This window comes from Eucyclogobius newberryi, unplaced genomic scaffold, assembly GCF_026437365.1.
Source record: "Eucyclogobius newberryi isolate DKJ021-1_F unplaced genomic scaffold, fEucNew1.0.hap1 SCAF_181, whole genome shotgun sequence".
NCBI classification, from domain to species: Eukaryota; Metazoa; Chordata; class Actinopteri; order Gobiiformes; family Gobiidae; genus Eucyclogobius; species Eucyclogobius newberryi.
This window is the reverse complement of record NW_027315814.1, coordinates 30,001-50,000: the sequence shown is the minus strand read 5'-3', so window position 1 is coordinate 50,000 and position 20,000 is coordinate 30,001. Positions and strand designations below refer to the sequence as shown.

At 37.7% G+C, this 20,000-nt stretch overlaps 1 protein-coding gene across 1 annotated transcript in view; it reads right to left on the bottom strand.

The window, feature by feature from the left end:
- Window positions 1-10,029: 10,029 nt before the first annotated feature.
- The window catches only part of prkx (protein kinase X-linked), a 36,273-nt gene continuing 26,302 nt past the window's right edge, over window positions 10,030-20,000 (bottom strand). Inside the window, exons 5-8 of the mRNA XM_072451378.1 lie at window positions 16,926-17,021; window positions 12,671-12,728; window positions 11,404-11,481; window positions 10,030-11,075 (exon numbers count right to left, since the gene is read on the bottom strand). Of these exons, the coding sequence (XP_072307479.1) occupies window positions 10,950-11,075; window positions 11,404-11,481; window positions 12,671-12,728; window positions 16,926-17,021 (358 nt within the window). The 3' untranslated portion in view covers window positions 10,030-10,949. The remainder of the gene's footprint in view (window positions 11,076-11,403; window positions 11,482-12,670; window positions 12,729-16,925; window positions 17,022-20,000) is intronic.

Here is a 20,000-nt window from a genome sequence, read left to right as displayed (position 1 = left end):
CTACTGGAGTTTTATGGAGGATATTGCAGGATTATCTTTATGAGTGCAGGAGTGAATACCAGTGTATTTCCAAAAGGTCATCGCTTGGACACTTGGGATTTTATTTAGATTTTTCACAATTTAAAGCTGCACTAAATCAGATTTTTCCAGTCGAAGATCCGCCACCTATTTGTCTCCTGGAAGATGTTATTGTTTTACCTGGAATGTTCAACATTAGATTTATTTTACCCAATGCGGACAAGCTGGTGATGTTACAAGTCAGATCTGTGGCGAGGCGACCCAACTCACAGTATGAACACATCTTTATACATGTTATTTCTCAGCAATAAAAACAACAACAACACGTAATTAAATAGATGATCAATCGATACATATCAAACTACTACAACTATGATTACTACAACTATTACTACTTTTACAACAAAAACAACAATAACTACAACTACTACTACAATTACCACTACAACAACAATTATTACTATGATTATTACAACTATTACTACTTTTACTACTACTACAACAACTTGGCAACTAAAACTACCACTACAAGTACTACTATAACTACTACTACTACTACACCTACAACTAAAACTTTTACTACAACTGCGACAAATACTGCTAATACAACAACAACAATAACAACAACAACAACAACAACAACAACAGCAACAACAACAACGACAGCAACAACAACAACAACAACAATAACAACAACAACAACAACAACAACTACTACTACTACGCTTCTACAACTACTACTACAATTACCACTACAACAACTACTACAACTACTACTACTACAACAACAACAACAACAACTTGGCAACTAAAACTACCACTACAACTACTACTATAACTACTACTACTACTACACCTACAACTAAAACTTTTATTACAACTGCGACAAATACTGCTAATACAACAACAATAACAACAACAACAACAACAGCAACAACAACAACGACAGCAACAACAACAACAACAACAACAACAACAACAATAACAGCAACAACAACAACAACAACTACTACTACGCTTCTACAACTACTACTACAATTACCACTACAACAACTACTACAACTACTACTACAACAACAACAACAACAACAACTTGGCAACTAAAACTACCACTACAACTACTACTATAACTACTACTACTACTACACCTACAACTAAAACTTTTACTACAACTGCGACAAATACTGCTAATACAACAACAACAATAACAACAATAACAACAACAACAACGGCAGCAACAACAACAACAACAACAACAACAACAACAACTACTACTACTACTACTACTACTACGCTTCTACAACTACTACTACAATTACCACTACAACAACTACTACAACTACTACTACTACTACTACAACAACAACAACTTGGCAACTAAAACTACCACTACAACTACTACTATAACTACTACTACTACAGCTACAACTAAAACTAAAACTTTTACTACAACTGCGACAAATACTACTACTACAAAAATGACAACAACAACAACAACAACAACAACAACAACAACAACAACAACAATAACAACAACAACAACAACTACTACTACGCTTCTACAACTACTACTACAATTACCACTACAACAACTACTACAACTACTACTACTACTACTACTACTACTACTACAACAACAACAACTTGGCAACTAAAACTACCACTACAACTACTACTATAACTACTACTACTACAGCTACAGCTAAAACTAAAACTTTTACTACAACTGCGACAAATACTACTACTACAAAAATGATAACAACAACAACAACAACAACAACAACAACAACAACAACTACGCTTCTACAACCACTACTACAAGTACCACTACAACTACCACAACAACTACAACTACCACTCTATTTACAAAAGCACTGGTGCACTGTGATGTCACGGCATTTGACATTTTCATTTCTGGGTTCATGTATGGACTATTGTTCTCATATGAGGCACATTCATACACAAACACTACAGAGCGAGGCGTCGAGACAGCTAATTTAACAAGCGCTTGGGCCACGTGGAGCGGAAACATCTGGTCCAGGTGTGGAAATGTGCCTGGACTGGAATCTGAAGGTTAGAGGGTTAGCGGCTGCCATTCTAATGAAACCCAAGCTAATGAAATGCTACACGAGTGCTAAACGCTAAGATCATCGGGCTAATTGTGATTGATACATTGACAGGCTGAGCTGACTCTGGAACTGAAGAAGAAATCAGTCTGTGTCAGCGATGCTAAGAAGAGAAGGGGCAAGACTAGTTTCAATGAATGGCAAGTTGTCAATGGAAAACAGGCGTGAAAGAAGATCAGCCAAAACATTATGACTGCTGTTCCTTCCTAGGATGCTTTCATGGGATTAAACCAGGACTAAAGGAGGTCTAAACCAGGTCTAACTCTTAGCGAATGCAGGATTTAACCAGGACATAAAGTACTTCCAATAAACTGAGCTCTGCAGACCAGGAACAACCCACAAGAGAAGCACTTAACCAGGACTAAACCAGGACTAAACCAGGACTAAACCAGGACTAAACCAGGACTAAACCAACAAGATCTGACCACAAGAGTTGCACTAAACCAGGACTAAACCAGGACTAAACTAGGACTAAACCAGGACTAAACCAACAAGGTCAAACCACAAGAGTTGCACTAAACCAGGACTAAACCAGGACTAAACTAGGACTAAACCAGGACTAAATCAACAAGGTCAAACCACAAGAGTTGCACTAAACCAGGACTAAACCAGGACTAAACTAGGACTAAACTAGGACTAAACCTGGACTAAACTAGGACTAAACCAGGACTAAACCAACAAGATCTGAACACAAGAGTTGCACTAAACCAGGACTAAACCAGGACAAAACCAACAAGGTCAAACCACAAGAGTTGCACTAAACCAGGACTAAACCAGGACTAAACTAGGACTAAACTAGGACTAAACCTGGACTAAACTAGGACTAAACCAGGACTAAACCAACAAGATCTGAACACAAGAGTTGCACTAAACCAGGACTAAACCAGGACAAAACCAAGACTGTGTGGTAAAAAGTAGTAGACTAAAGAGTCCAGGATGTTCCATATTTTAAACACAAGTAATCTTTACATGAAGCATTTGATGATCATAAATTAAACTTGACGTGAATAATTACTGTGCGTCAGATGACCTCCCATCCTCCTACATCCCATTTAACAGTTTGTGTTCATTTTGATTTGGCTGATCAGTGGAAAGACTGCAGTGTGGGTCCAGCTGTGGGTTTAAACACACAATCACCTCATTAACAAATACCTCCAGACCAGGACATAACCAGATCCAGGACTAGACTAGGTCCAGACCGGGTATGACCCAGAGCTGGTCTCTGGAGGAAACATCTGGAACAGTCCGCTCTACCCAACACATGGACATGGACAGACATAGAGCTAGTCCTGGAAATTATATCTACTGTTTCGTAATATTTGTCTGTTTTATTTTTTATATTTCTTTCTTTAAAGGATCTAATGTTTACTGCAAAAAATGTGAAAAACATTTTAAAGTCTTCCAAACGTATTCCTCACTTTTGTAACACATTCCTGGCATCCTAATTATTCACAGCACTGACTTCATAAGCGTCACAACTTTCAGACACCATGGAGTTTCTAACAACAATTAGCCTGCTAGCAACACACCCGCCTTATTGGTTTGCGGTCAATAGAAATATTTTATAATTATATGCAATTTATGCTATTTAGAGTGCACTGGGCGAGAAAAAAATGTGGATTTGGATTCAATTTCAATAGAACAAGATTTGACCTCTTTTGATACAAATAAAGACAATAAACAACAAACTCTCATTTAAAAATGTACAAAGATATGACTGGAGGTTCATAAAAAATGCATATGTGCAAAAATTCATCATCTTCATGGCCTAATCCTAGAAATTAAAATAATATAGCTAATATATTTAGCTCAATGTTACAGAAAGTATTAGGGGGTTGGTGATTTCTAATATGTGTCTAATATTACAACTTACAGTACATATTGTATTCTTATTATCTTCTCTTCAATGGACTTCATCTCCCAGCATGCATTTGGGTTTCCTGCATGATCGACACAAGCTTATTATTACAGGTTTATGAAGCGAGAATGAACTTTACAAAGCAAACACACGACTGTTAGCAAAGACAGCGTGGACTTAGCCTGACCTAGCTTTAGCTTTAGCTCATTTTAACTGGAATCAGATGCTAAACACAGAATACTTTTATCACACGAGAGGGAAAAGAGCAGGACTTACAAATGGGCTTAATGAGGAAAGACATTATCCATGCATCGTAAAGTATTGGACAAAATCTGATAAGGCGAGATACTAAGGCATTGCTATGTAGGATAAAATCTTCCATTTAGAGTTTTCAATTTCAATATTCTGTTGTTTACTGACATATAAAATAAAAATAAAGCATTTAATGTGTAAAACAAAATTGCATGGGACACATAGATCTTAAAAGTTCAATTTCTTTCTTCAGTTTTTTGACATATTAGTTAAAATAAATGAAATAAATGAAATAAATAAAATAAATAAAATAAATAAAATAAATAAAATAAATAAAATAAATAAAATAAATAAAATAAATAAAATAAAATACATAAAATATATAAAATACATAAAATACATATTTTATTTATTGAATTATTATCAAGATAATATAATAATCAAGCAATCCCACTCACTGTAAGAACGCACATTTTTCAGGGCATTTTTCAAGAATTGAATAAATGCAGGATTTATAAGATTAATGCCATACTGTGGAATATTCCAGGTGAAATGATACCATCTCCATGGAGACCAGGAGGTGGCAGACCCTATAGCAGGCATGTCCAAACTACGGCCCGGGGGCCAAATGCGGCCCTCAGACCAATTTTTGTTGGCCCTCTGGCTTCCTGCTAACTTGCTCCAAACAACAAAAAGTAGTACTTGTTTTTTAGTCTTAAATTATTTTAGTTTGACTTTTTTATCTGGTTCATGTGTTTTCCTCAACCCAGAAGGCCAAATATTCCCAGTAAGTTAAATTAGGTTAAAAACATTACAAAACACAATGTCGTCACAATAGTCACTGCTAAATCCTTAAACCTCCTCTTCAGTTCCTAATGGATTCACAGTTTTTTCTTGCGGACTATATTCTTGGCTCTTTACCCAAACACATTCCTCCCTCATTCTCGCCTTTAACTTTATAACCGTAACACAAGGATTCAATGTCTCCTTTTTCAAATCTATTCTTTTTCAAACTTGTAGGAGCCAAAATGGAGTTCACAGAAATCATTTTAGATCTGATTTAGTCAGAGAAACTCAGGAATTAGTGTGTTTATAATGGAAAATGGAGTCAGGAGTCATGATTTGATCAAAACAAAGATCTATCAAAACTTCGTGACAAAAGAAATGGAGGGAAAAAAGAAAAAGGTGGATTGGATGTTTTTTTCTCTGTACAGGAATGAGGTAAAATTACTAAATTAAAAGTCATTAGGAAAAATAAATTATCTTTTCATGTACTATAGTGCATTGCCATGTGAATAACAATCATTCAGAAACAAAAAAGTCCAAGTTTTGTTTTTGGTGAGACCTGGTTTAGTCCATGTTTAGTCCATGTTTAGTCCAGAGCTCAAGTGAATCACTCAATTTACAGCTGTGCTTTTCACATGACACATCTGTCTCTTTGGGAGGGATTTGACTCACAGTTTAATGAAGTGTCTGAGGCCTGAGGCAGGACCAAACCAGGTCTAAACCAGGACTTCGACATGACAGATTTGACTCACATTTTGATTAAGTGTCTGAGGTAGATTCACAAATACCTGGACTACAGAGAAGTTTTATCTAGTCCTGGATTGGACCCTTTTTAGTATATGTTTTGCCTGGGTTTAGTCCAAACTTGAGTCTCTAATGCTAGTTCTGGGTTAAACCTGCTAAATCCCAGTTTAGGCCTCGGTGAAATCTAGATTTTTGTTTTGTTCATAGTTTAATTTGGTCCTGCGTTACGTGGCAGGGGCGACCGGGCCTTGCTGTGTGGAGTTTGCATATTCCCCCCGTGTCTTGGTGGGTTTCCTCTGGGTTCTCCAGTTTCCCCCATCAACACAAAACATGCACCAGGTCAAATTCTCCTGCTGCTTCGATAGTCCTGACCAAGCCTAGCACAAAGAGGAGATGGGTCTCTGCTCCTGAAGAGATGCAGAAGATCCAGTGGCATTTAAAGATGTGTCAAATGCAGAGGAGAAATTTCCCTACGCGGAAAATAAATGACCTCAACTGCTGAAGTCCTGGGTTTGACCGGGCAAAGTCCCAGTTTACTCCAAGTCCAATTCTATAGTGCTGGTTTAGACATGGTTTAGTCCAGGGTCCATGGAAGGTTGTATGTATTCTTATTGTTGCAAAATAACTAAAAATAAATCAAGGACTACAATAGGCTCAAACCAGGTCTAAATCAGGACTAAACCAAGACTAAACCAGGGCTGTGACCTGACAGATTTGACTCATAGTTCTGAGATAAATTCACAAACATGTTTTTTCCTCAGCTCCCGTCAGCACATTTGTATCACACAGTCAAAACATCTGGATCCGATCTGACTCAGAGGGATGAGCCAAAAGCAAATAGCATATTGTCTCTTTGAGTTGTGAAATTTCCCCCCATTATATGCATAGTATGACACAATAGGTTGCATTCACTTCAAGTATTCTATGTTAAAATGTACTGTTGAGCTGGTTTATATCACCATAATTACTGGGCCTATCCACATGAAACAAAAACTGTCACAAAGTTCCTCAAATTATTTTCCCTTTTGTCTAAACCAGGGCCAAACAAGGACTAAACCTTGACAAAATAAGGACTGAACATTTGTTCAAGGATAAAAAAGGACAAATATAAGAACCACATGCATTTCAGAGCATGTTTGTTACAGGGTTAGCAGCTTTTACACGTAATTTAAATAGTATGGATGGAGTATGGATGGAGTCTTTATTGTCCACAGAGGTAATTATACTTAAATTGCCAATACCGACCTCTCAAATTGTAATGATTGTGATGAATCTAACAAAACTTGGCTAAAATGTCTGCACTGAACACCAAATAGTGAAGGAATAACTAGTTGTACAAATATTTAGAGTTTTCAAATGATCATTTAGTGGTAAAATGCATTATCATCTGCTTCTCTCCATGGAGATGTTACTGCTGTACCTGGGATGTTCTACAGGAGTTCCATGGAGACAAGTGAGTGCTGCCACCAGGTCGTTACAGGTCAGATCTGTGGAGACAGTGTGATTTTCAAGGTAATGTTTTACACTAAAACACCTGTAATTAAACAAATGCAAGATGTATATATTGCTCCTTGAAATCAATGCATCAAAGTAATCAGATTACTTTTACTTCACATCCGCAGTAAAGTAAACTCCTCTGTTTTGACTAACCTTAAGTGTGTTGAGCATGGGTGCAGTTTGGGCGTGGTGCGTTCAGGTGCGTCTCTGATCACAGGAATCTCACCTGCCCCTGTCATTAGGCCACTTCAGAGGAGCGTGAAGCGCAGCCTGTGGTTTGGACGGGCGGAGCTTAACGGCCCAGAGATCACACGCTGCAGCCTTTCAAGTGTCTTTGAGGGATTAGTTTGCATTTAAATTGGTTTCAGCCATTATTAATATGAAGTAGCTATAGACAAGAACTATTCAATGTCAAAGTGATGTGACTCTGCACTAGCACTGATATATATGAATATAAATATATGTATAAAGTACATAATGTATTAGGACTTTAATCAGACTATTTGAATAATCATTAGTTATCTAGACTCTAAACTTGCACATTCACCATATCTAAGATTAAACCTAGATCATGGCAATTCAAACTAGAACAGGTCCACACCAGGATCAATTATCGACAAGTTTGAACGTAACAGAAAACACATGCTAAAGAGGTTTCATTTTAAAAAAAAAAAGAAGACATTTTGTAATAATTTAATTTGATTAATTTAATCAACAAATTAATACACTTAATAAAAAAAGAGAAATATTTGAAAAATATGATTGACTGGTTAATCTATGGAAAAAATAATCACTGACTAATTGTCTTTAGTTCAAGTCTGAGTCATTAAAACAAGGTTTGTGTCGAGTCATTAGGATTTAAAAAAAATCACAGGTCCTTTTAATACATTTTCAAACCATTAATCAAAAACGTGTCTATAAAAGCATGATTACCGTATAAATATCAGCGCAAAAATGAGTTCAAAATAAATAGTCAAGTCCAAGTCAAATCGGAACCTGGATTCAAGTCACTGCCTTCAGAAACGCACAGGTTTGAGTCAAGTCCAAGACATCAGTCATTTGTTCAGGGCGAAGAGTCCAAGTCCGAATATGAAAACCCAAAGTTGCAGATATAGTTTAGCTTTCTGATTGGATAGTTGGCTTCAGAACTAAAACACATAATGTAATCATAAATTTTACATCATATTTAAGTGTTTAAAAACTAAGAATAAATCCACATTACAGTTGTCAGTACAATCTGTGTTTGATTTGAACGTTCACTTCACTTCTGGAGACACAGGCAGGTCATGTTTATTGAAAATATACTTTTTAAATGGGTCATTTCTCGTATCTGAAATAGCATGTCGTATAAGGTTGTTACTTCAGCTTCAAAATCTAGAATAATAATACTATAAAAGGTACAGTACAATAAGGTCCATTCTTAAATTCTCCATTACAGCATTAGATTGGTCCGGTGCATCCGGTTAACACTGTCGTCACACTGTTTGCCCAATGAAACTAAATATATGTATTTAACAGCGTTTGATATCACAATAAGAGCCCTGTTCTTTAAATTATCACCACTTCTCTCTTTGTTCCCCGAAGATCAGAGAGGAAATTAAAGACTACACCAAATCCAGTTTAAGATCTTGGCTGTAGACCGGGACTAAGACAGAAGAGAAAAAGAGTCTAAAGCGGGTTGGAAATGTAAAGTCAGATGGTTTTGATTAAGCAAAAAACAACAAATGCCACGAATTTGAGAAAGAAGTCTCAAGAGTGCAGTGCGTAACTATTTCTGCTCGCTTTCTTCCAGGAATATTACACTGTATGACATTAAACTTATCAGGTCAGATCTGTGGAGAGGCGAACCCGCTCACAAGAAGGGAACTGTGGAACATTGTTACGCTTTCTCAAAAAAAAAAAAAAGACAAACTGCAGCGCCGGTCCAGTTTGGATGTAAAATGTTGTCAAATTGCAGCACGTTTGAATGTTTCTTTACAAAAATGTCCCATGACGATCCGACTGATTTGAATAATTAAAGTCAAATTTCAACCCTTCCCCCAAAAATGATCAGTTTATCAATTATCCACCACAACTGCTTTGCTAAATTTCCCCAAAGAATCACATTCTTTTGACTGAAATCTGTATGTGGGTTACATAACTCTTGATCTGTCCAAAGCTTTGAATCGAGTGGATATTCTGGCCCCGGAGAAGTCCCAGGACACGCTGGAGGGACTACGTCTCTCGATGCGCTTGAGGAACGCCTCAAGAACCCCCACGGAGGACTCAGAGGAAGTGTCTGGGGTGAGAGAAGTCTGAGAGTCCCTGCTTAGACTGCATCCCATTTCTGTTATGTGTATGTGTGTTATGTGCCCTTTGAGACGGCACATCTCAAGGATCATTCCAAGAACACGTTTGAAATTCCAGGCAAAGCAATAACATGTTCCCGGGCACAAGCAGGTGGTGAACCCTTCACCAGAACAGGAAACATGCACTTTTAAAATGGAAATAATGAAAAAGTCGCAGAGCCAGCAGAACAGAAGGATAGTGAATATACGGTACAAAAGCGGTAGAGAGGAAAGAGCTGAAGGCCTAGAGGAAGAGCAAAGACAGAGTTAATGGATGGCAGTGAAAGGACATGTTAGAAATGATTCAGTCACTGCAACAAAGCAACTTTCTTAACCACAATATTTTAATGCAAATGCACAAATATGAGACATTTCAAGCGTATTTGAGACGGAACTTGATCTGAACACTGTGCGAAACTTGTGACATAGATATTAATATGGATTTCACCTCCAAAATGTAACCACAAATAAAGGAGATGAGGTGGGGAGTACTCATTTACTTTTTCATAACGTTGTACTTCTCAGAGTAGTTTTCACATACCTTACTTTTACTCCTACTTGAGTAATATTTGACAGTGAAACAGTTATCGTACTTCCATTTCTACAGTGAACTCAAATCAAAGTTTTGGTTTCCCTTCCCACTGTGACTAAATCTACAAGTGACAAAAGCTTTACGATATCATCATATAAACATATATTATTTTGTTCTTCTCTTGGAAATACCAGATTTTGTGCATTATTTCACCTTTTGTACTTCACTTTAAATAATAATTCAGACGTTTTGTCCAGACAGCTACTCTTACAATTACATTTACTTGAGTAGTAGTTTCCTCAAATACTTTTTTGTACTTCTACTTGAGTAATATTTATATGAAGTAACCGAACTCCTAGTTGAGTACAAGTTTTGGCTTCTCTACCCACCTCTGCAGCGTACCAACAGATGCTATCGACTTTAGCATGTACCATTAGCTCATATTAGCGTTTTAAGGCACCGTAAACAAGTGCTACAATGATGTTTTTGTACAAATTCATACGTGTACAGTGGATGACATCGTGTTTCAATTCAATTTTTAAAAACAGTCCGAGTTAAACCATAGAAAACATATAAAAACAACCTGATTGTTCAATAAACTAACAGTCATTTGCACATTTGCATATCACCAGGCTCAGAAACATAATAAAAACAACATTAAAGGTCCTTTTTTTTTTTTTTTATAAATAAAGTTATAAAAAGCGATTGTTTTATTTGGTGTTGAAGAAGTGTCTGTAGAGTGAGAGATACCAGGACGTTGGAGAATGGTGTGTAGATTGTGGGGTGAAAAAGTTTGATTTTGAATAAGGTTAAAAGCTTTTGAACAGGTCCAGGTCTTTTTGTGGAACAGCAGGGTCTTTTTTCCAGTCGTCGTCAGGATAAATGTCGAAGTTTGAAGTGTCGCCGTCGTGAGAAACTTTGGGAATGATCGGCGGCTGAGGAGAGAGAGGAGAGACATTACTTCTGACATTCCAGCTACTATTTTTGCTAGTACAATTGCCATTAGTACGAAGTTTTCCAGAGGGATGAAAAAGAAGCACAGGCACCAGAGCAATCAACAATTCAGAATGGTGAAAAGTCCTCAAAAAGAAGATAAAACTAAACTGATCACGGTGAAGTCAAAGAGGATTGGCAGTAGACCTCTCCATTAAAAAGAATCAAGCTGATCTTTTATGATCAAAAATCACTCAATCTTTTGAGTAAAATTGAATAAAATGCAGAGCCCTGTGTTTAAGAAAAATAAAACCCATTTTTAAAATGTACCTTGAGTTTCCTCAGAGGAACTGCCTCCCAGTCCACCGTCTTGAACCAGCGATGTCTCTTTACATCATCTGCTCCGTTCTGATGTGAAGAGGGAAAAAATATATACAATTCATTATTATAATATAATAATTACTCTAAATGTGGGTTTTAAACAAACTTGCGTGGTAACCCATGGTTTAGGATCAGGGAATTACAGTAAGTTTTAGCCTGAGTTTTCAAACCCTGTGTGACCTACAATACAACTACAATATAAATATTGTTGCACATAAAAGGACTAGACAAAAAAATGTGCAGATATCAAATCGTTTGGTAAGCAATGCAAATTGTACAGTATTTATATAGTTTTGTTTCTTTTGAACATTAAGTGTATGAGTTGGGACTTCTAAAAATTCTATTTTAATTTTTGGTGATTTATTGGGCATGTTCATTATGGTCTTATTTGCAATATATTTATGGAATGTGAAGTGCAAGGGTTTTATACAAAAATGTAGAATATAACATGCAAAACGTTAAATAATGCTTAGGCTGACTTGTTCTATGGCAGGTCACAGGTCACATATTATTATCTATATCAAATATTGACTATTCCCTTTAGTATTCTTACTACAGCCAATAGTCCTACCATTTCACCACAATAATAGTATACAATTAGCATTTGGTAGCTGATATTTAAACACAGTGTAAACTGGTAACTTTAATTTTGCTTCACATTTGTCGACTAAACCTCCATTTGTTTAGCCTTTTCGCCTCGATGTAATCTGTCAGAAATCTCTAAAGCAGCTGCAAACTCCACACTAATTGGAAACACACTTCATCATCAACGTCCTGGTTTGAAAAAGGATTCAAGGTGCAAGGTGAAGAGAAGGAGAGAGAGAGGGAGGGAGAAAAGAGAGAGGGGGAGGGAGGGAATAAAAAAATCGAAATAGGGATAGAAATAAGGAGGCAAGAGAGGGAAAGAGGAGAGACAGAGAAGGGCAGAAGGGAGATGATTGACACACAGAGAGTGGATGAAAGGAAAAAAGGAAAATGGAGAAGAGGGAGAGAAGATAGGAGGGATAGCGGAGGGAGATGGAAAGGAGAAAAAAAAGGAGGAATAGGGGAGTAAGGAGAGAGGAAAGGAGGAAAGAAACAAAGGAGAGAGCCAGGAGAGCGTGAGGAAAGATGAAGGAAAGAAAGTTAGAGTGGAAGTAGAAGAGAGAGAGAGGGAGGGAGAGAGAGAACAAGAAAGGGGACCATTTTGGAGACAGGAAACAGGAAGTAGCCGTACCTTCATGTTGCCCAAACGTCTGGCTCGGTCGATCACCAGAAACTTCTTGATTAAATCCCTGGGGAGGAAATGACACGGAAAAATAAGGGACAAAGAGACTATAGAAAAGTAGGAGGCCATAGTCTGAGAGTCTGCTACTCTAAACACAGAGAAGTAGAAGAAAAGGAAGTAGTAGTTAGTTTAGTGTATTTGTCATTTGGTAGTTTAAAATCATCTTTTTTTCACAAAGTAGTAGTCGTAGTAGTACGCTTTTGATGAGGAAAATACATTAGAACGTGGTGTAAAGCTAAAAATAAAACAAAATATTGGCTTAATAATCACTGGCTTTAAAGGTGCACGATCTAACTCTTCTGATGGAGAGGTTATAATATGTCAGGAGAATTTTTGAGCAATAATATACTTTAATTGAATAAATGCATACAAGTTTAATGCCATACCAATTTGATTTCATGGTCACATTCTTAAGAGCGATAATTTATGAAGTTTTGAAAGTTTTTCATGTTTTCTCAAATGTAAGTGCATCATTCATTTGACTCCTGAATCGCTCGTGTACATTTATCCAGATACAACAGCAGCAGCAGCAGCAGCAGCAGCAGCAGCAGCAGCAGCAGCGACCAGAAGCTCCTTAAACCAGGGGATGTAAACTGTGGAACGCTCTGCCCAAAGGAGCATTTCTCAGCTTAAAAAGTTCACCTCTGGACTCATGTGTGGCTGAAAACAAATCAAAATTATATCCCCCTGTGAATAATGACACGCACTGTATATTTATAGAGCTTAATGTTTTATTGCAGAAAAGTTGAAAAGCAGCACTTGCGATAACGTTGCTTTGTGACTGCGTCTGACTGCGTTGCCCCGGCCACATAAACAAATAAAACATTCCAGGCGGAGCTATAACATCTCCTGCACCTTTAAAACTGACAAAGCACTGCTCCCCCGAGAACTTCAAAAGGCCTAAATCACTAAGCAGCAGCTCTTCAACTGTCCTTAGGTCGGTGCTATTAGTCAAGTCTAATTTCTTAAGTGTGTCCACCGAAACAAAGAACCTGGATTACAGTTCTCGCAGCCTTTGGCCCCCGCCCCGCCCTCGGCTCACTCCGCCCCACACACTTTACATTAATTTAGGCTTAAAATGTACACTCCCCGTGGTTCAAACTGGCCTCTAGTTTGAACCATACTGACTAATGATGCCTCCGAGGCCATTTGGGATCCCCCACTGTAGCGTGTTAGGCCATTAGAGCGAAGGATTGTGGGTAAAAATTGCCCTATTGCAAAGTACAGAGGCGTGGATGAATGTGAGGCCAAGAGAGCTTTCAACTGAATTTACGTCAATGGAAATGGTTGGCAAGTTCAGCAATGTACAAAGTACAGCGGACAAAATGCTACGGCAATTATATAAAAGTGTTAGCGAGTTAGCATTGTACATTCAACTGTAGATCTAGAGTTTAGAGCTAGGCACAAAAAAAGGTTGGAAATGAAATTGTGAATTGCTGTTTTAGTTAAAAATCAAGTCGTTTTTATATCGTTGTGAATATGGTTTGTTCAAAAATGTATACCTAGATACTAAAACTCATATTGAAACTAGATGCTAATTCATTGATTTTCTTTTCAATCTTCAATTTTCTTTGTATTTCATGCGGCATCAAAGAAAAAGGGAATATTCACTAAATAAATGGGACGAGGAACAGGTTGTGCACGACAACCAAAAGAGGGATGGTCCCCCACTCCTCCCATCACAGGCTTTCCTGTTCCACATTCAGCTTTTAAAAGTAATCCAGCCTTTTATATTTATTTTCATGTACCTAACAATAAAATTAAAAACATTAAGTATGCCGTCTTTTTTTAATATATATATATATATATATATATATAATTTTAATCGTATAAAAATCTAATGTATTTTTAGGCCATATTTCCTACTGTCTTGAAAATATCTGTGATACTTTTCAGTACAGGAGCAGATTCTCCTTGTGCCCTCTGCTTACTGAAGATGTTTGAAAGAAGCTAAAAACAATGAAGATAATAATTAACATTTTCTCCCAGTGAGGATTAAACTTCTTCCATTTTTATGAGGAATAACCAAAAAGGTAGTGATCCAATAGATGAACCTGCATTTATTCACCATCAGTTGTTATTTGAGGTATCCCGACAATGACAATAAAAAACAAGGAAAAAAAAAACTAATGATACAGGGGTCACTGAGAGGTCACTCAGGGGTCAATGTTTAAAGCCTAAACGTGTAAACATGTTGAAATGACCGTAAAACCAAACGGCTAACTTTACGACTTCAGCCAGCGTTCAGTGAGGGGTCAAACGTGACATCAGCTGCTCTTAACGGGTCCAGGGGTCACAGGTCAGAGCAAATTGGAACACATTGTGAACTCATAAACTCAACAAAATAAAAGGGAAAGTGGTAAACGTTTAAGTCTCTAATGTTGACCTTTTTGTCATAGTGAAAATCCACTTATAATTTATGGGCTCACGAACACACATCACTGACTTTTTCATACAAATAGTACTTCTCAGTAGTTTTCCAAGCATATTTTCCCTCCTACTTGGGGGATATGACATTGTAACTGGCTCTTACTTGGTTTTACTTCCCACTTTCAAATAAATTAGGGATGCACGGATATAGTCTCAGTGGGTTTAGGCCGATATTCGCCTAATATCAATCATCTAAGTCTAAAGCATCGATATTGCGCCCCGGGAATGAAACGATTGACCTGACATTCCTTCGCAGAGGCAAGCAGAAACCGACTCCATGGAGAGACGTGTTCTGCTGCTACATGTTCTCTAACGGAACAGGCCGCAGGCTTTATTAAACAAGACAGCTGAGAGTGAAACGGGCATGAGAGAAGAGAGAGGACACACTGTAAAACGTAAGAGCCGGGATTCAAACTCGCAAACAGTCCAAAAACTCAGAAAGGGCAAAGTTACAGATGTTTTAAAGCTCTGGAGCGATTTTAACAGTTCGTATCCTTGAATAAATGTGCAACTAATTCAGCTGCGAACCACAGGGAATGCAATGTTTTTACAGGTATTATTTGAAAAGATTTCCTCCTAAATGATCAGAAAAGCTTTTGAAAGGCATTATTTGTTCAAAAAGGTTCTATATATTTAAAAACAGCAATATTTCTTAGTGCACATTATTATACAAAGAGTGGAATATATCAGCTTAATGTCTAAAATGCTCATATCTTACTCTTACTGAGTAGTAGTTTAGCCCAATACTTTTTTACTCTTGCTCGAGTTGTTTCTTGGACCACTACATTGCACTTCTTCTTAAGTCATATTATTTTGAAGTAACTTTACCCCACTTTGTGTAAATTTTACTTGTATCATAGTTTCCTGAATCAATGGGAAACAATGTAGTAATACTAAAAGCAGCGTTCTGACAGTAGTAGTACTAGTGGCAGCAGTAGTAGTGGCAGCAGCAGTAGTAGTGGCAGCAGCAGTAGTAGTGGCAGCAGTAGCAGTAGCAGTAGCAGCAGTAGCAGTAGTAGTAGTAGTAGTAGTAGTAGTAGTAGTAGTAGTAGTAGTAGTAGTAGTAGTAGTAGTAGTAGTAGTAGTAGTAGTAGTAGAAGTAGTAGTGGTAGCAGAAGTAGTAGAAGTACTAGTAGTAGTACTGCTAGTAGTAGTAGTAGTAGTAGCAGTAGCAGTAGCAGTAGTAGTAGCAGTAGTAGTAGTAGCAGTAGCAGCAGTAGTAGCAGCAGTAGCAGCAGCAGCAGCAGTAGCAGTAGCAGCAGCAACAGCAGTAGTAGTAGCAGCAGCAGTAGTAGCAGCAGCAGTAGTAGTAGCAGCAGCAGTAGTAGCAGTAGCAGCAGCAGCAGCAGCAGTAGTAGTAGCAGCAGCAGTAGTAGCAGCAGCAGTAGCAGTAGCAGTAGTAGCAGTAGTAGCAGCAGTAGTAGCAGCAGTAGTAGCAGCAGCAGCAGCAGCAGCAGTAGTAGTAGTAGTAGCAGCAGCAGTAGCAGTAGTAGTAGCAGCAGCAGTAGTAGCAGCAGCAGTAGCAGTAGTAGTAGCAGCAGCAGTAGCAGCAGCAGCAGTAGCAGTAGCAGTAGCAGCAGCAGTAGTAGCAGTAGTAGCAGCAGCAGTAGCAGTAGCAGCAGCAGCAGCAGTAGTAGTAGCAGCAGCAGTAGCAGCAGTAGCAGCAGTAGCAGTAGCAGCAGCAGTAGTAGCAGTAGCAGCAGCAGCAGTAGTAGTAGTAGCAGCAGTAGCAGTAGCAGCAGTAGTAGCAGTAGTAGTAGTAGCAGTTTCTTACTTGACGTAGAAATCCAGATGTCGTGGAAAATCCAGCTTTCCTGCCAGGATCTTCTGGTAGATCCCAAACGGGTTGTCATCAAAGAAGGGCGGATACCTGACGTAAAATATAGAAAAAATAGTAAAATAAAAGTCTTGGATCCGTCAAACTGGGTCCGTAACGTCACACGATTGTATCCTCCGTCTGAAACCTGATGCAAGCAGCAGGTGGAGAAGGAAACCGCTCCTGCTGAGTTCAATCATGAAACCGGATTTATTCCTGACATTTAAAACTTTTACTTTAAAAACTTCTAAAACTACATGCATGTATTTTGAGGTTTAAAAACTCAAAAGTATTGCAGCTTCAGAAGTAGAGCTGCAACAACGACTGATCTTGACTAGTTAACTAAAAATAATTATTGTAAACATATATTTATTGATAATCGTTATCTGGACTGTACAGATGATTAAATACATATAAAAATATGTTTTATTATTACAAATACATTTGACTGATTTAGTCAAAATGTATATGTTTATTCTAGAAGCCTTAAGTCAAGACATTTCAACCTTTTTTTGGTTGACAATGTATTTAAAACATCTCAATGTAGAAATAATATTTGACTTATAAAGGACTTTTAGTTTCACACACGTCACATGATCCTGTAACAATATAGCAAGTCTTCTCATCATTTGATTAGTCAACTTATCAAAAAAAACATAGCTGACAAGTCGACCACTGAAATAACGGTTGCAGCCCACCTAAGACGGAAAAGTTATTCATTTTTCTTTCAATAAATTCTGAGCATCAAATTGTGGGAGATTGTTTTTTTATAAGGCAAATGTTTAAGTGCATTGTTCCTGCCCAAATAACAAAAATATGTCATTCTAAATTCTGCAGAAGCCTCAAGAGGTGAAAAAGTCCAATATTGAGTGCTTGTGATCCCATTTCAATTCATCTGGCACTTTTTCTTTTCCAATTCCAAAAGTATAAATCTAATATAAATGTGTTTCATTTCATATTGTGGGACATTCCAGACAAAACAATAACATCTCCATGGAGAATAGTGCGCGGTGGAGGTTCAGACTTGCACCTTTAAGAACGGCTGTACTAAATCCATGGTCTCAAAAGTCTTCCTTTGTCCTCATGTGACCAGCCCCAGTCTATTGGCTTCCGTCTGTTTGCATTGACCTTCCATCACGATTACGCCATTTTACACAATATCCACTCTCTTCTTCTCCAATTTCAACTATTTCTTTTGCAAATTTCTCACACAACTGTAATATTCCCATCTCCTCAGGTCTAATGCCTCAGCCCTATTATGTAATTTGGGGGGAAATGACTTGTCCAGACTGGAGCTGGAGAAGCCATCAGACTGTTGGAGGAGGGGCTGGGAAAATTATCAAAATATATGTGAATAAAAGGAGCTTTGTTTGAGTTTCAGAGGTAAAATCATCCCCATAAACCACAAAACTGTTTGAAGTTCTGTCTAGCCACAATGACCTCATGAAGTGGAGCTGAGTAATGGCAGATAAATGATTCAATACTGGTCAGCAAAATGGAAATTCAAAAGTATCTTTTTTTAAGCTGCATAATAAAGGTATAAATGTATAATCCAGCAGAGGTCAGACCTTAGAGGAAGACATTTGATAACTTTTAATTTTAAATGCAGTGATTAAAAGTCTGTCCTGTTTATGTTCAAAATATTTACCAGTATATTGAGATGAATCAATATGAGGAAAACATGTTTTTGTCATTACACATAGTCCTAATCCAATACTTTAATATACGGGTGTGTACAAATATGTCAAGAAATATTGATATATCGTGATACAGAATCGTTATCGTAGGCTGCTGTTATCGATATATCACCATGAGACATTTTTGGTATAATTTCCTGAATTATTTTGTGACCACACTGAAAATGTTGTTACTTGTTTAAAGAAAGGGAACTTGTTTACGCAAAACATTTGACATTTTGACTGTTTTAATGATTAAAATTGGTTTATTTCATTTGGACTTTGTTCAGGTTGTGATTTAACAAGAAAATATTCTTAAAATGTGTTAAGTTCTTTAAAAAATAGTGATGTATCATGGCATATCATGAGCAATATATTGATTATCGCATGTCTCGCAAAATTGAGAAATGATTGTATTGTGAATCGTGTATCGTATCGAATCATGAGGGACCCAGTGATGCCCTCCTTAAATATCCAGATCCTTGTATTAATAAGACAAAATGTTTAATATTCTAGTAACTGCCAGATGAACGGAATGGAGCTTGGTTCTTCAAGTTCCTCTTTCCCCCCTGATCTTGGCCCCGAGCCTAGATTTGAACCTCTAAATCCTCACTTCCTGTTCCAAGTTTGATCTCAATGGGCCCTGACGCTAACGTTAGCATCTGAACGCTACATGTGTCAGTCCACAGTCAGGTTGGTATGAGAAGAGGCGCTCCTTTGTGTCCTGAGTGGATATGAATCAGCTGAGCACATTAAAGCCCGCAGCGATGCATGCTGGGAAAGGGTCAGGTGTAGACAGGGGGCGATTTGAATGTAGATAAATGTGACAGAGGGGACCTTTAAAATGAATGGATGGGTTCATTACACTGTGCTGACAGACAGGAGGCCCCGCTGAAATATAGTGGTTCATTAAAGAAGGATAAATGTGTTAGAAACACCAGACGGAATTCAGCTGTGATCATTAGATGTGGGTCATAGGTAAAGAACTTTATAGTAGGCTTGAAAAAAATAAATAAAAAGAGGCAAAACTCAGACACCAATCATACAATAATCAGTATGAACAAGAAAAATAAATTAAGTATCGATACAGACAAATACCGTACTTAAATAGGGCAAACTTTTACCTTTTCTGGAAAGTTTTTAAATGCCTTGCACTATTTTGCTCTAATATGGTCATATTATAGAATGAGAATGAAAATAACGTTAACTATCGCCTGTCAAAGCCTGTCCCTGGCTTTAGTCCCCCGCTTTAGTCCCCCACTTTAGTCCCCCACTTTAGTCCCCAGCTTCAGTCCCCAGCTTCAGTCCCCAGCTTTAGTCCCCCGCTTTAGTCCCCCGCTTTAGTCCCCCACTTTAG